This window comes from Dendrobates tinctorius, unplaced genomic scaffold (assembly GCF_039654945.1).
Source record: "Dendrobates tinctorius isolate UK_male_01 unplaced genomic scaffold, ASM3965494v1 ptg000143l, whole genome shotgun sequence".
Taxonomy (NCBI): Eukaryota; Metazoa; Chordata; class Amphibia; order Anura; family Dendrobatidae; genus Dendrobates; species Dendrobates tinctorius.
In genome coordinates, this window is record NW_027361810.1 from 38,690,294 (window position 1) to 38,705,707 (window position 15,414).

The window sequence follows — 15,414 nt, forward strand, 5'->3', positions numbered from 1 at the left end:
GTGTATCTTATCCTATCCTGTGTGATACTGTCTGCTGAGCCATGTGTCTAAACCTCTCCTGTGTGATACTGTCTGCTGAGCTGTGTATCTAATCCTATCCTGTGTGATACTGACTGCTGAGCCGTGTATCTAATTCTATCCTGTGTGATACTGGGCTCCCCCTGCAGTCTGTGTCAGAGGGTGGTCTGTGTTGGCACAGTAATAAATTGTGTTATTTCCAGCTTTACAGAAGGACGATAACACCATAGAAATGATAAGAATAATCGGCCTCAGTTACCACAACTGTCTACAAGGAAAACTGTTGCTGATAGCAACCAATCACAGCTCATTTTTCATCTTTTAAACAGCTCTGGGACAGCGTGGCGAGTTTTGAGTGGTGACTTTTGTGTTTCGACTTTTATGTGGCGAGGTTGGTGTATGTGTGGTGAAATGTGTGCTGAGGGTGGTATATGTGTTGAAGCACATGGTAGTGTGTGGCGCATTTTGTGTGTGTTCATATTCCCGTGTGTGGTGAGTATCCCATGTCAGGGCCCCACCATAGCAACTGTACGGTATATATTCTTTGGCGCCATCGCTCCCCTTGTTCACATCTGGCAGCTGTCAATTTGCCTCCAACACTTTTCCTTTCACTTTTTCCCCATTATGTAGACAGGGGCAAAATTGTTTGGTGAATTGGAAGGCGCGGGGTTAAAATTTCGCCTCACAACATAGCCTATGACGCTCTCAGGGTCCAGACGTGTGACTGTGCCAAATTTTGTGGCTGTAGCTGCGACGGTGCAGATGCCAATCCCGGACATACACACATATACATACATACATACATACACACACATACATTGAGCTTTATATATTAGATTTCTTGAGATGTGACGTAGACAGAAAAAAGGACATTTGCAATTACATTAAACATCCAGAGATCTCCTGGCAGCTTCTTATGGAAAATTGTCCCCACATTAAAATATCTCTGTCTAAAAGAGGAGCAGTTACTTTATTCACCTAGAATTAGCCAACAAGACAGAAGCAGGACTGACTCAGCGTCCCACCAACAAGTTATAATTAATTCATCAGACTCTTTAAAGGGAATGTGTCAGTAAGTTTTGGCTATAGAATCTGAGAATTGCATGATGTAGGGGCAGAGAACTTCATTCCAGAAAGGTATCACTGACTGGGCAGTTTGGTGCACTTCTGATAGTATCCCGTGTTTTGTCTGGTGTAAATGCAGCATTGCTCACTCACAATGCTGAGCTCTGTATAACCCCGCTCATACCACTGACTGGAACCTTCCTGGGGACACTGTACATTGCCAGCAAGCTGCCAATCACTGGTGGGGCGGGGTTATGCTTATTAGATGGACTAGCTTGCTCATGACATCTAGTCCAGCAGTGATAATCTCCTGCTGATAAAATATTGATTGCGTTGAAACTACAGCACACAGCCTAATAAGTGACACATCTGTAGAATTAGGGTCTCTGCCCCTACATTTTGCTGCTCTCAGATTAAATATCAAAAATCTGCTGACAGATTCCCTTTAATATGAATACTTCTAATGCAAGATGATGAGAAAAACCATTCTGATTCTTGTCTTATATTTTTTTTGTCTACTGCAATGCTTTATTGGTGTCGCATTCAGCAATGAGGATATCTATAGGTGCAACATTTACAAGACTGTATATAGATTTATTTCTCAAGACAGAGCCTTTCAGATTTATCGCCAAGTTTTTTTTTTTTTTCCCAGAATCACAGCTCATCACCTATCAACAGGATAGGTGATAATAATAAGTGTCCTGTAAAGTGCTAGATGAAGGCGACAATCACACTGAGGAAGTGCAATTACCAGGCTTTTTTATTTAGTATATGTCATTTACAGCTAAAAGAGGTACAACAGTATTAAAGAGGCAACATAAAAGACTTTAATTGTCTCTGGATATATATCTAAAGAGGACCTTTCAGGAAATTTTTTAGGTTGAGCTGGACACATGAAAGCTATCTCATCAGGTGCCAAATACTTGGATTGTTAATATCTCTGCAATGGAGAAATGAAATAAAAAAACAATTAAAAAAATAAAAAAGTTTCATTCCACTCTGCAGCCACTATTACATCGTGTGTCCATCTCAACGTAAAAATTTGCTGAAAGTTCCTCTTTAAGCCCTTTCCTCACCCTAACGTAACTGTTAGGGTGGGTGTCTATAGAGCGGCCCCAGGAGCTGTGTCGATTCCATACCGGCCAGCTGTCGGCTGTAATACATAGCTGGCATGCAACTGCACCAGCAGTGGTCGGCGCTAGCTACGAATAAAAAAAAATAAAAAATAATTTTAACCCCTTAACGACCAGGGGTATTTTTGGTTTCGCGTTTTCATTTTTCCCTCCCCTTCTTTCTAGAGCCATAACTTTTTTATTTTTCTGTCTATATGGCCATGTGAGGGCTTATTTTTTGCGGGACGAGTTGTACTTTTAAATGACACCATTGGTTTTACCATGTCTTGTACTCGAAAACAGGAACAAAATTCTAAGTGCGGTGAAATTGCAAAAAAAGGGCAATCCCACACTTGTTTTTTGCTTGGCTTTTTTGCTAGGTTCACTAGATGCTAAATCTCACCTGCCATTATGATTCTCCAGGTCATTACGAGTTCATAGACACCAAACATGTCTATGTCCTCTTTTATATAAGTAATGAAAAAAAATTCCAAAGTTTGCTAAAAAAAAAAAAAAATTGCGCAATTTTCCGAGACCCGTAGCGTCTCCATTTTTCATGATCTGGGGTCGGATGAGGACTTATTTTTTCCATGCCGGGCTGACGTTTTTAATGATACCACTTTTGTGCAGAAACGTTCTTTTGATCACCCGTTATTGCATTTTAATGCAATGTCTTGGCGACCAAAAAAACGTAATTCTGGCGTTTTGAATTTTTTTCTCGCTACGCCGTTTAGCGATTGGGATAATGCTTTTTTTTTATAGATCGGGTGATTCTGAACGCGGTGATACCTAATATGTGTATGTGGGATTTTTTTTTTACTGTTTTATTTTGAAAGGGGGGGTGATTTGAACTTTTAGGTTTTTTTAATTTTTTTTATTTTTAAACATTTTTTTTTTTACTTTTGGCATGCTTCAATAGCCTCCATAGGAGGCTAGAGGCATGCGCAACCCGATCGGCTCTGCTACATATGGACGATGAGCAGATCGCCCATTTATAGCAGATTTACTGCCGTGCTTTCAGCGCCGACCACCGGGTGGTGCTGAAAGCCATATGCGTGGAACAACCATAGAGGTCTCATAGAGACCTCTGGTTGTCCAGGCAACATGACGCCGACCCCCGATCATGTGACAGGGGTCGGCGATGACGTCATTTCCGGCCGGAAATGCTATCTAAATGCCCGCTGTTAGCTTTGACAGTGGGATTTAACTAGTTAATAGGCGCGGGCGGACGGCGATTCCGCTCGCGCCTATTGCGGGCACATGTCAGCTGTTCATAACAGCTGGCATGTCCCGGCTTTGATGCGGGCTCAGCGCCGGATCCCTCATCAAAGCAGGGGAGATGTCTGATGACGGACTGTGTCCGTCATTGGACATTAAGGGGTTAAAAAATATCGAAAGAATAAAAATAATTTAAAAAAAAATCCCCTCTTGTTTTAAAAGTTTTAAAATAAATAAATAAAAATTAAACGCCTTAGATTGAACGCTGAAAGCAAAATAGAAAAATATCAAAACTCCACAGATTTAGGGTTTCTCAGTCTCGGCAGTTCTTTAAAACACGCAAGTAAAAGGAATTAATAAGACATACAGTATGGAACCCAAAATAGTATCAATACAAGCTTCAGCTCAGTTAAAACAAACCCTCACACAGCGCCATTGACAGAAAAATAAAAAGTTGCCACCCTCAGAAAATGAGGATGCAAACAAAAATTTAAATTTACAGATTTCGGAATTTTTTTAGATTCTAAAATATAAAGAAAAAAAAGTATTCAAGTTTAGTATTGCCGTAATCAAACTGGTGTCGTGAAAATTATTTTACCAAGTTATTTATTTTTACAGTACAATGAAGGCCATAAAGCAAAATCTGAGAAACGCACTTTTTCCTCTTTGAATTTTTTTTCCGTTTTTCAGGACATGATGTAACAGGTCCCCTATAGTATGAAGTGTTTTTTATAATACTGGTGTCTCCTTACTGGTATAAAACTGGTGTCCAAGTAACCCCTTCATGGAGGAAAGAACTTTGTACAACTTTTGGTAATTTCTCTTTTGCAAAGGAACATGAACTCATACACTCTGTACACAGCCTATTGCACCACTTGGTGTCATCCATGAGGTCTCGTGCATTATCAACTGTTTTAAGGATTCCGCATGACTATCTAGGAAACAATTCTTGTTAGGAAAGGACAATATGTCCGCCCAGGACTACCATAGGCTGATCCACAACCTGCTCATAAATTATTGCATTCTGGACATATCAGGTAGAATAGTCCTCTCCTAAAGTTTCAGTTCTGTAATCTCCCCATCCCAACTTTCCAACTCACCTTCCCCTATAAGAGTCTGTAATATTTTATTGATTAACTTGGTCAAGCATGAGGGAAAGAGTTGTGATACGATATGTAGTGTAGGGTAACCGGTTCTGCAGGGGCGGGCATTGACAGAAGAGGCACCTGAGACAGTACAGTATACAGGCCCTATGCAGTACAATAATATGTCTGTACGTTTTGCTTCTTTGGAAATGGAAGTTGGCCACATTACCCCTTTAGATGGCTGCCCCAATGTCATGTCCTCCCCTGCTGTGCTGTATGTTGTTCTCGTATACCCTGTAGGGCGACTGTCATTATTAATTTGGTGCTGCTTCATAGCCTACACTGCATCACACTACATTGTAAATCTGATCGTGGTGACTAATTGTTAATTCATAATCTCTCTGGGAATGTTTGGATGACTCCTGGGATAAAAGGAAAGACACAATCCGGAATTCAGGAAGAAGTTGGCAATAGTGCAGAACTTTCAGAAGCTTCCTGAAAAGCAGCATTTATTAAATGTTCTCTTTTTGGCACCAGGATGCTGCATCATCAAGGTGTCCAGATGTGCATTTAAAGGGGTGGAGATGTGAGTAAGGAAAGGGGTTTAAACAGCAAGAGGTAACATGGCAAGTCTTCAAGGTGACATACCCATTATTTAAAGAGGATCTGTCATCAGGTCGAAAGTAGCCAGTTTTTGCTTTTATTTATTTACAGTTCTATTGTCTTTACCAAGGAAGCGGTGCTCACAGAATCCTCAGGGGCGTGTCTTTAGGCCGCTTTGCATCATTACTCTGTGACCCACACCCCATTGGGAAAAAAATAATAAAACAAAAATCACAAAAAAAAGCAACCTATCTCTAGAAACATATTGTAGATTTAAAAAACAAAAAAGACGGCATACTCATGGGAGCAGCAAGAATAAAATGAGCAAAAACTGGCCAATTTTGACCCGATGACAGGTCCTCTTTGAGTATCTCAACATGTGAATATAAATCTAATATTATTTAATAGGCTTTTATAATGGTCTAGTGAATCTAAATAAAGCGTCCTTTACGTTATTACTATCTTCTCCACACAGGGTATAATGTGGACTATTTAACGTGAAGGTTAGAGAATATTGGAGAGTTATACTATGAGACGTCACTTTTGCCGTGGACACCCTTAGGAAAAACTACATGTGTTTCCTCCCGATAACTTTCAGCAAACATTCCTTTTATGTCTGCTAACAGGAAGCTGAAATTGAGAGAAGTTTACGCTCGCCAGCATCGATGAAACAGCCTGGGAATTATTCCAGCCTTTCAAGGAACAACTTCAACAACAAAGGTGGCAGAAATTTACCTAAGACCATGTCAGAGAACGAGACGGACGGCAGCATGGCAGGTGAGCTCTACACCTACACTCTGACCGAGCTTGTATTTATGTGCTGGAGAGTGGATGACATCTATTCTTCATTGTTATTAACTATTTAGGATTGTGGAAATGCTGGGAACGCTAACTGTAGAGTTCTTGAAAAGGATGACTGAAAGGAAGTGCAAACAAAAATGTCCTCCTCCGCAATCATTTACTCACGTCACATACCTGTAGTTCTGATGGGTTACAGGGGCAGTCATTAATACCAGCTTCTCCTTTTTATTAGTTACTTTTGTAAGTGTTATACGTTACTCCTCTTTTAAGTTATTTGTGAGCTAGTAGTAATACACAAACTTATCTGATTACTCTAAAGTTTAAAAAAAGTTAAAAAATTACCACTGCAGGTGCATTTTACAAAATTAGAATATCATCAAAAAGTTAATTTATTTCAGTTCTTCAATATAAAAAGTGAAGCTCATATATTATATAGAGTCACTAGATGGAGGCCCGATGCTTTCGCATCAGGAGAGCGGTAATGTCACGATGGGGGCTTTCCAGCATTGAGAATCTCTCCCCCATGTGCTCACCCACCTATCCACCCTCTCTTTCCCCATGTTCTGACTTCTCCCATCTGTGTTCTCTTCTTTAACCTGTCTACCCCATGTGCTATCCCCCTTGTCTGCTGTCTCTCTCCTTCCTGTGCTTTGTTCTCCTCTCATGTGCTGTCCCGTTTGCGCTGTCTCCCCCCTGTGCTCTCTCTCACCCTTGTGTCTGACCATGTACAGAACATACCACAGCTCCTGGGCAGGGGAGGAAGCAAAAGACAATACTGACATTACAGCAGGAGATTGCAGAGGATACATTTTGTGAGGTAAAATATTGTTTGAAATATTTTACCTCACAAAATGAATCCTCTGCGATTTCCTGCTGTGATGTCAATATTGTCTTTTGCTTCCTCCCCTGCCCAGGAGATGTGGTATGCTCCGTACACGGTCATAAACAGACATTTTTTAAAATGAACTTTCGTTTGTGTGGAAGAGACCTTTAATGTGACCGCCTTCCTCTGCCTGTAGACACATTGTGCATCTGCCACCGGGATCAGCCGAATGACTCACTGCGCCTGTGCGGAATTCACGTAGGTGCAGTAAATCAGACCGCCATCATCTTTGTGCAGACAGATAGCGGCGGTCACATTAAAACTGTGCATGCGATCCTCCTGTACAAAGATGGCGGTGGTGGCGTGTTCGCTACAGTGTTCCGCTGGTGGTTCCATGCAAGAGACTGCATACGGCATATACAGTGTGTGTGTGTGTGTGTGTGTGTGGTGCATACAGCATATACAGAGTGTGTGTGTGGGGGGAGTGTATGGTGTATACAGTGTGTGTGTGTGGTGCGTACGGCGTATACAGTGTGTGTGCTGCGACAGTGTTTCATTGGTGGTACTGCGCAAGAGGCTGGTACCACCAGCAGTTTCCATATTGAGACACCCATCACTTGGGTGTCCCAATATTGCGGTCAGTGAACTTCCGCCTTTTGGAATTCTGGGATCCGGAGACATTTGGACGGAGCAGGAAGTGAAGACATTACAAGGTAATTATATATTAGGTTACAAACAGAGTTATCTGTTTCAAGTGTTTATTTCTGTTAATGTTGATAATGACTTACAGTCAATAAAGACCCACAAGTCATTGTTGGCCTACTGAAATGTATGTTCAGTAAGTGCACTCAATACTTTGTCAAGGCTCCGTCTGCATCAATTACTGCATCAATGCGGCGTGGCATGGAGGCGATCAGCCTGTGGCATTGCTGAGGTGTTATGGAAGCCCAGGTTGCTTTGATAGCAGCCTTCAGCTCGTCTGCATTGTTGGGTCTGGTGTCTCTCATCTTCCTCTTGACAATACCCGACAGATTCTCTATGGGGTTAAGGTCAGGCGAGTTTGCTGGCCAATCAAGCACAGTGATACTGTTGTTTTTAAACCAGGTATTGGTACTTTTGGCAGTGTGGACAGGGGCCAAGTCCTGCTGGAGAATGAAATTTCCATCTCCAAAAAGCTTGTCGGCAGAGGGAAGCATGAAGTGCTCTAAAATTTCCTGGTAGACGGCTGCGCTGACTTTCCTCTTAATAAAACACAGTGAACGTACCAGCAGATGACATGGCTCCCCAAACCATCACTGATAGTGGAAACTTCAGTACTCATATAATCAGTGTCGGACTGAGGGCCAAGGGTCCAACTCCAGGGCCCCACTGCTGCCTTTGTCTGTACATCGTAAATTAAGTCTATTGTGCCAAGTAATGCTTATATAAAATGGTGGTGGCTCACTTTTGCACAGGGGCCCACTGGAGGATTCTCCTGATCTCCAATGGGCCAGTCCAAGGGGGCATAAACTGCTATTGTGAAACGGCCCATATTTTTTCACACTTTATTCTCCCATGAGAGTCATTGATTGTAAGTGATATTTAATTAACTCCTCACCCTCAGCCTCTTTACTAAATGCACAATGTACAATGAGCCTTCACAATTTTCAACCTCAGGCACGCTGTGGAGTACAATCCGGGTCAGCTGGCTCACTATCGCCGGCTTTGTAGTTAAACAACAGGTGGCAATAGAAAACAGGTGGAGAACCACGGAGCGGCTAAATCTGTTTCCTTACTTGGTACTAGCAAAGTAATTTAATGATAAGTCACAAAGCGATAACACACAGCAGCAGCATACCAAGCAGCATTGTTTGGAAAGGGTATAAAAAAGGGTTTTAATTTTTTTTTATATAAAGCTAAAAAAGAAAAAAAACTAAATAAATAAATAAAATGCATCTATCAGCCTAATGTTCAAATGACATTTCAGAAATGAGTGATAAGCTTGATTTACCTGTAATACCAAAATGAGTTGATATTATGATCTTATCAGACTGTCATAAAAGCCAGAAATAGAATTTTGCCCTATGTAATTTTTTTTAACATTTTATTCATTTATTTTTATATTATTTCTGTATGTGTGTATGCTTATTATACTTCTACAATAAATAATAATAGTAATAACAATATAAAGTATAATGATTTAATGATTTAAACTATGCATAAAGGAAAGATAGAACATTTTATAAATTACGGTAACTTTTTATTCAATTCCCTATTTTTCTTATTTTTTTAAGATCTCTGCTTGCTTTCATTAACAATATCTTTTGGTAATTACTTCCAAGTGAACACCAATATCAAAGATGCATGCCAATAAAGTCAATATATATACACAATAAGTACTAAAAATAAATAAAGAATGGAATACACAGTCAGTGAAAAAACTGGGGGAAAATAAGACCATAGTGGAAACCTTGCTGGATGGTTAATAGATATGGCTACAGGAGAATATTTGCTGCATTTTGCTTTGCTATATAGTATAAACAAGTAAATCAGCATGAGGTATATATGGTAGTAAGGTAAGTAGATGCAGCAGTTGCAGTAAAACCCTCCATCGAATCAAGAGATCCAAATTAGACTATGCAACAAAAATTCTGTTATACACATGGCTCCAGTAATCCAGTACCAAGGTAAGGGGTGATGTCCCACCGCACTGACGCGCGTTTCAAAAGAAAGGCTTCATCTAGGAGTCTAATTTGGATCTCTTGATTAAATGGGAGGGTTTTTCTGCAACTGCTGCATCTACTTACGTTATTCCCATGTATGCCTCATGGTGATTTACTTATTTATACTCTATAGCAAGCTAACTGCAGCAAATATACCCCTGTAGCCATATTTATTATCCATCCAGCAAGACTTCCACTATGGTTTCCACTGTGGTCTTATTTTTTCTATGGTGATATTCCCCATTTTTTTTCATTGCCTGTGTATTCCATTCTTTTTTTATTTATTTGTATTTATTGTGTGTTTGTTTTTATATATTAATAATAAAGATTGCTTTTATATTTGTGTTATCTGTACTTTCATGGCATAGAGCCTTTACTATATGGATTGCATACATAGGTGTTCATAATTGCTTCCAAGTGACAATGATCTGGGCTGGTCAAGTGATGGATACGCATGCGCACAGCTTATTACATTTAGAGCTCGTGTCAACGACCATAGTTTCGATACGAGTCTGATTCGTGAAAACATTTGATCACATGCAGACCAATGTTATTCTATGGGGCCGTGCACATTTCTGATTTTTATCTTCAGACTGAATAGTCCAAGGAAAAAAGGTGGAGCATGCATGATTTGCCTCCGATAATCTGATCACACTCGACCATTCAAGTCTGAGTCCGGGGAAAAAAATTGGACGCCACTCAGATGATTTTCTTGGACTGACAGAATGGAGAAACTTTTTTTAGCCTCCACAGTCAAGAAAAATGGATCCCAGTCTGATCAAACTGATTAGAATAATTGGTCAAATATTTCTTGGATGTAGCACTTACAGTTGTGTGACCCTAGCCTTACGACTAGTCTCCCGCTTTAAAGGGAATCTGTCATCCCTTTTTTGAGATATCATATAATGATATCATTCAATTGTGTGTCACATCAGGATTCTCTGCCGCTGTCCAGTCCGCTGGGCGGGGCTTATTCAACTGCTCCCCCCTCCCTGTCTTGCTCTATACAAGAATAAATGCGTAGAGCAGGACAGGGAGGGGGAGCAGGTGAATAAGCCCCTCCCAGCGGACCGGACAGCGGCAGTTTACATACATCTGAACCGATATAAAAAGGTATTTATGCACGAAAGGTGCGGGGTCGGGGGAAGCAAAAGTACTAAGAGAATCCTTATGTGACACACAAGTGAATAATATCATTATATGATTTCTCAAAAAAGGGGTGACAGAGTCCCTTTAAGTATGTATGCATTTCCACTGTGGTGACCTCTGCTGGACAATTGTAGAATTACAAGGCAGCCCTTCAAATGAATAGCTATTCTTGTGATATATGGACATGCTGGATTTGCCAGAGGGAAACTGGGGCTCTGAGCAGTGAACCTCCGTCTATGAAGTTCATGCACCCTTATAGCGCATATAGACCAGTGCTTCCATTTTGAGACAAGCCCCATATCAAAGATGGCACCATATTACGCACTCATGTACACTATATGACACATGCATTTTATAGACCTGTCTATGTGATAAAGTAAATAATATGGACTCAGACTATCTCCTGCATGGCGGCTTGAATTTACTCATCTGTGTGTTTTTTCCCAGTGCCCTCCTTGTAATTTTCCTGTGTCGGGTTTTGTCAAATGATTCACTAGACTCTGATCAAGGTCAAGTTTAAATTGCAGCTACAAGTGGTGAATAGATGTAAAAATCCAATATTGGTTATAGACATGAATCAAAAGAAAAGTTAAACACACAGACTACTAAATACTACTATATCCATCGCATCCTTCTTATATACTGTTGGAGACACTTACCCCGCGCATCTTGTGTGTGTAGCCATATAATAGCACAGGCAGAAGATTTGCGACAGTGCGGTATTAATAGTGGGATGGCGCAGTCATTCTATGAGAAGCTGCTAGGATATTCTGGATGATTGACATAGGAAGAAATTCATATAACAGACTGGGATTTGTGTTGTCGAAAGTATTCGTAGTAGACAGAAACAAGTATTCCAGCAAAGTTCCGAAAAGACCATTAAAGTTTTGGGGTTCTTATTACTGTATTTACAGAAATGTTTTCTTAACCCCTTAACGACCGCCGATACGCCTTTTAACGGCGGTAATTAAGGGTACTTAAACCACAGCGCCGTTAATTCACGGCGCTGCGATTTAAGTGAATAGCGCCCCCCACTGTCGGATTTTCTCCGGGGTCTCGGCTGCCAGGGGTAGCCAAGACCCCAGAGAACATGAATCGATCGGTTTTTACTGACCCCGCTTCTGCGATCGCCGTTATTAACCCTATAATGGCGACCGCAAAAAAAAAAAAGCCGCGATTTTACATTTAATTTCTCTTTCCTCTGATGTGATCGCACATCAGAGGATAGAGAAATAGGGTCCCCGATCCCCCCGGTCCCCTCCCGGTACCTCTCCCTTGTCCTCCGTCCCCTCCCGGTGGTCCCGCACCCGCCGGCGTCATCCGATGGGCGCCGCCATCTTGAAAATGGCGGGCGCATGCGCAGTGCGCCCGCCGGGAATCTGCTGGCTCCGGCTGGCAGATTCCATTCATTATTTTGATCACTATGATAAACGATCATAGTGATCAAAATAATAAAAATAGTACATAACCCCCCCGTTTATCACCCCCTTATATAGGCACACATAATGAAATAAAAAAAATATTTTTTTTTTCAGTTTTCCATAAGGGTTAGGGTTAGGCTAGGGTTAGGGCTAGGGTTAGGCTAGGGTTAGGGTTAGGCTAGGGTTAGGGTTAGGCTAGGGTTATGCTAGGGTTAGGGTTGGGCTAGGGTTAAGGGTTAGGGTTGGGCTAGGGTTAAGGGTTAGGGTTGGGCTAGGGTTAGGGTTAGGGCGAACTAGGATTAGGGTTAGAATTAGGATTAGGGATTAGGGTTGGGATTAGGGTTAGGGGTGTTGGGGTTAGGGTTGGAGCAAGAATTGAGGGGTTTCCACTATTTACCAACTTTGGGGGTCTAAAAATTGGGGTCTAAAAAATCACTTTTGTGGAAATAAAAAATACTTTTTATTTTCACGGCTCTACGTTATAAACTTCTGTGAAGCACTTGAAGGTTCAAAGTGCTCACCACACATCTAGATAAGTTCCTTCATGGGTCTAGTTTCCAAAATGGAGTCACTTGTTGGGGGTTTCCACTGTTTAGGCCCATCAGGGGCTCTGCAAACGCAACATGATGCCCGCAGACCATTCCATCAAAGTCTGCATTCCAAAATGGCACTCCTTCCCTTCCGAGCTCTCCCATGCGCCCAAACAGTGGTTCCTCGCCACATATGGGGTATCAGCGTACTCAGGACAAATCGCATAATAACTGTGGGGGTATGATTTCTCCTGTTACCCTTGTAAACATAAAAATTTGTGGGCGAAAAGATCATTTTTGTGGAAAAAAAAATGGATTTCTTATTTTCACGGCTCTACGTTATAAACTTCTGTGAAGCACTTGAAGGTTCAAAGTGCTCACCACACATCTAGATAAGTTCCTTAATGGGTCTAGTTTCCAAAATGGGGTCACTTGTTGGAGTTTTCCACTGTTTAGGCACATTAAGGGCTCTCCGAACGCAACATGGCATCCGATCTTAATTCCAGCCAATTCTGCGTTGAAAAAGTCAAACGGTGCTCCATCCCTTGCGAGCTCTGCCGTGTGCTGAAAAAGGGGTTTACCCCCACATATGGGGTATCGGCATATTCAGGAGAAATTGTACAACAAATTTTGTGGTTGATTTTCTCTTTTAACACTTGTGAAAATAAAAAAAATTGGTTCTGAAGTAATTTTTTGCAAAAAAAAGTTAAATGTTAATTTTTTCCATCCACATTGCTTTCGTTCCTGTGAAGCACTTAAAGGGTTAATAAACTTCTTGAATGTGGTTTTGAGCACCTTGAGGGGTCTAGTTTTTAGAATGGTGCCACTTTTGGGTATTTTTTGTCATGTACACCCCGCAAAATGACTTTAAATATGATGTGGTCCCGAAATAAAAATGGCTTTGTAAATTTTGTTGTAAAAATGAGAAATCGCTGGTCAACCTTTAACCCTTATAACTTCCTAACAAAAAAAAATTTTGCTCCAAAATTGTGCTGATGTAAAGTAGACATGTGGGAAATGTTATTTATTAACAAATTTATGTGACACATCTCTCTGATTTAAGGGCATAAAAATTTAAAGTTTTAAAATTGCAAAATTTTAAAATTTTTTGCCATATTTCTGTTTTTTTTCATAAATAAACACAAGACTTATCGAATAAATTTTACCACTAACATGAAGTACAATATGTCACGAAAAAACAGTCTCAGAATCAGCAGGATCCATTAAAGCTTCCAGAGTTATAACCTCATAAAGGGACAGTGGTCAGAATTGTAAAAATTGGCCTGGTCATTAAGCTGCAAACTGGCTCTGTCGCTAAGGGGTTAAAGATGTGATAAATATAAAATGAGAAGATATTAACACAGTTTACTTAATTTAAAGCAAAATGCTCAGGGGCGCACTTGTTGGGCGGTGCTGGTATTAAGAGTCCTTTTGTAAGTCAGCCTTCCTGTACCATTTAAGGGGAGTTCTCTGCATATTCATTTATTATTAAGTCAATGGGTTGTAGAATTTGCCATAGAATTTGGATCCTGTATCATTCACATTTTCACAGTTATTTTTTTTTGGGGGGAAGGCAAAAGGCTGTGGTCAGATGTAACTTTAATTTTTTTTTTTAAAGTATATTATAAAGTCTACATATATTTTGGGTTCAGTTGTTTGTTTGTTTTTTTCCATCATGTTTTGTTTTATACTTAATCTGCTCCAGTGACATCTGCCTTTGTTGCCAGGTGCTGCTGCTCTTACTCTGCGACTCTGATGATGGTGGGACCAGTAATGCCACCATCACTGGGCGTCATATGTGCTATTCAGAATATTGGTGTGACTATGATTTATGGTAATGACCTCCCAGGGTCTTGTTTTAGAATCTATGATTCTAAAACAAGACCCTGGGAGGTCATTACCATAAATCATAGTCACACCAATATTCTGAATAGCACATATGACGCCCAGTGATGGTGGCATTACAGGGTCTGTGTGCGTGTCTACTTCCCAAGCAACTCAGCAACTATAATCAGCCCTCTTCTGTTGCCTATGGGATAGCACCACACCCTATTTAACCTCCCAACAGTCTGGAGATGTCATTTATTGTTTGGCTTGCCTTATGCATCTTTGGTGCTAATTATATGCTGATTTCATTTGTATCTTTAGTTTTGAAAGACCTCCTGGTATCTGACATCAGCTATTCCTCTGACTATGGTTTTGTTTCATGATTCTGTTGGTTAGTTTTACAACATTTGATTCAAGATCGCTCCACTAGCTAGCAGTTACTACAACACAATTCAGGAGAACTCCAACACGATTCAGGAAAACTCATTGTAAGTCCAGGTCACTGTATATGAGTGAATGGCGGAGGCTTGGGTACCTCTAGGACCTGCCAGATGGAGTATCTAACACCTAGCCTGTACAGAAAAAAAAGAGGGGTAGACAAGCGCACATAGGGTGATACTGAAAGGAACAGATGAGAAGGGAGATATGGAGTTGGCCACCTGAAAGGGTTGTTATTGTCAAACCTTCAATTATTGCCCATGAATATTACAGCTGCTGCGTCACGTCTGCAAATGAAGGTCAACCCTCTTTTGCATATTGATTAATAGAAAAAGGAAGAATAGAAAAAAAAATGTTTACGTTGCAGAGTAGACCGCGCTGCAGTGTGAAGGAAGCAGTTCCAGAAGTGGAATAGCAATTTCGTAATTTTTATTTTTACGCGTTTTGTGCTTGTACTGAGCTCTTTTTGCATGTTGTTTGTTTTTGAAAAAGAGCTTGGTGCTAGCATGAAACGCATAAAAATGAAAACTATGAAATTGCTGTTCCACTCTGGAACTGCTTCCTTCATACAGCATCACAGACTGTACTCTGTATTGTCAAATCTTTTTCTTCTATTAACACC

General features: G+C 40.7%; 1 protein-coding gene across 1 annotated transcript in view; it reads left to right on the top strand.

Annotated features, from left to right (window-relative positions):
* Positions 1-5,737: 5,737 nt before the first annotated feature.
* XIRP2 (xin actin binding repeat containing 2) overlaps positions 5,738-15,414 on the top strand; it is a 211,409-nt gene continuing 201,732 nt past the window's right edge. The window contains exon 1 of the mRNA XM_073545792.1: positions 5,738-5,878. Coding sequence (XP_073401893.1) covers positions 5,767-5,878 — 112 coding nt within the window. The 5' untranslated portion in view covers positions 5,738-5,766. The remainder of the gene's footprint in view (positions 5,879-15,414) is intronic.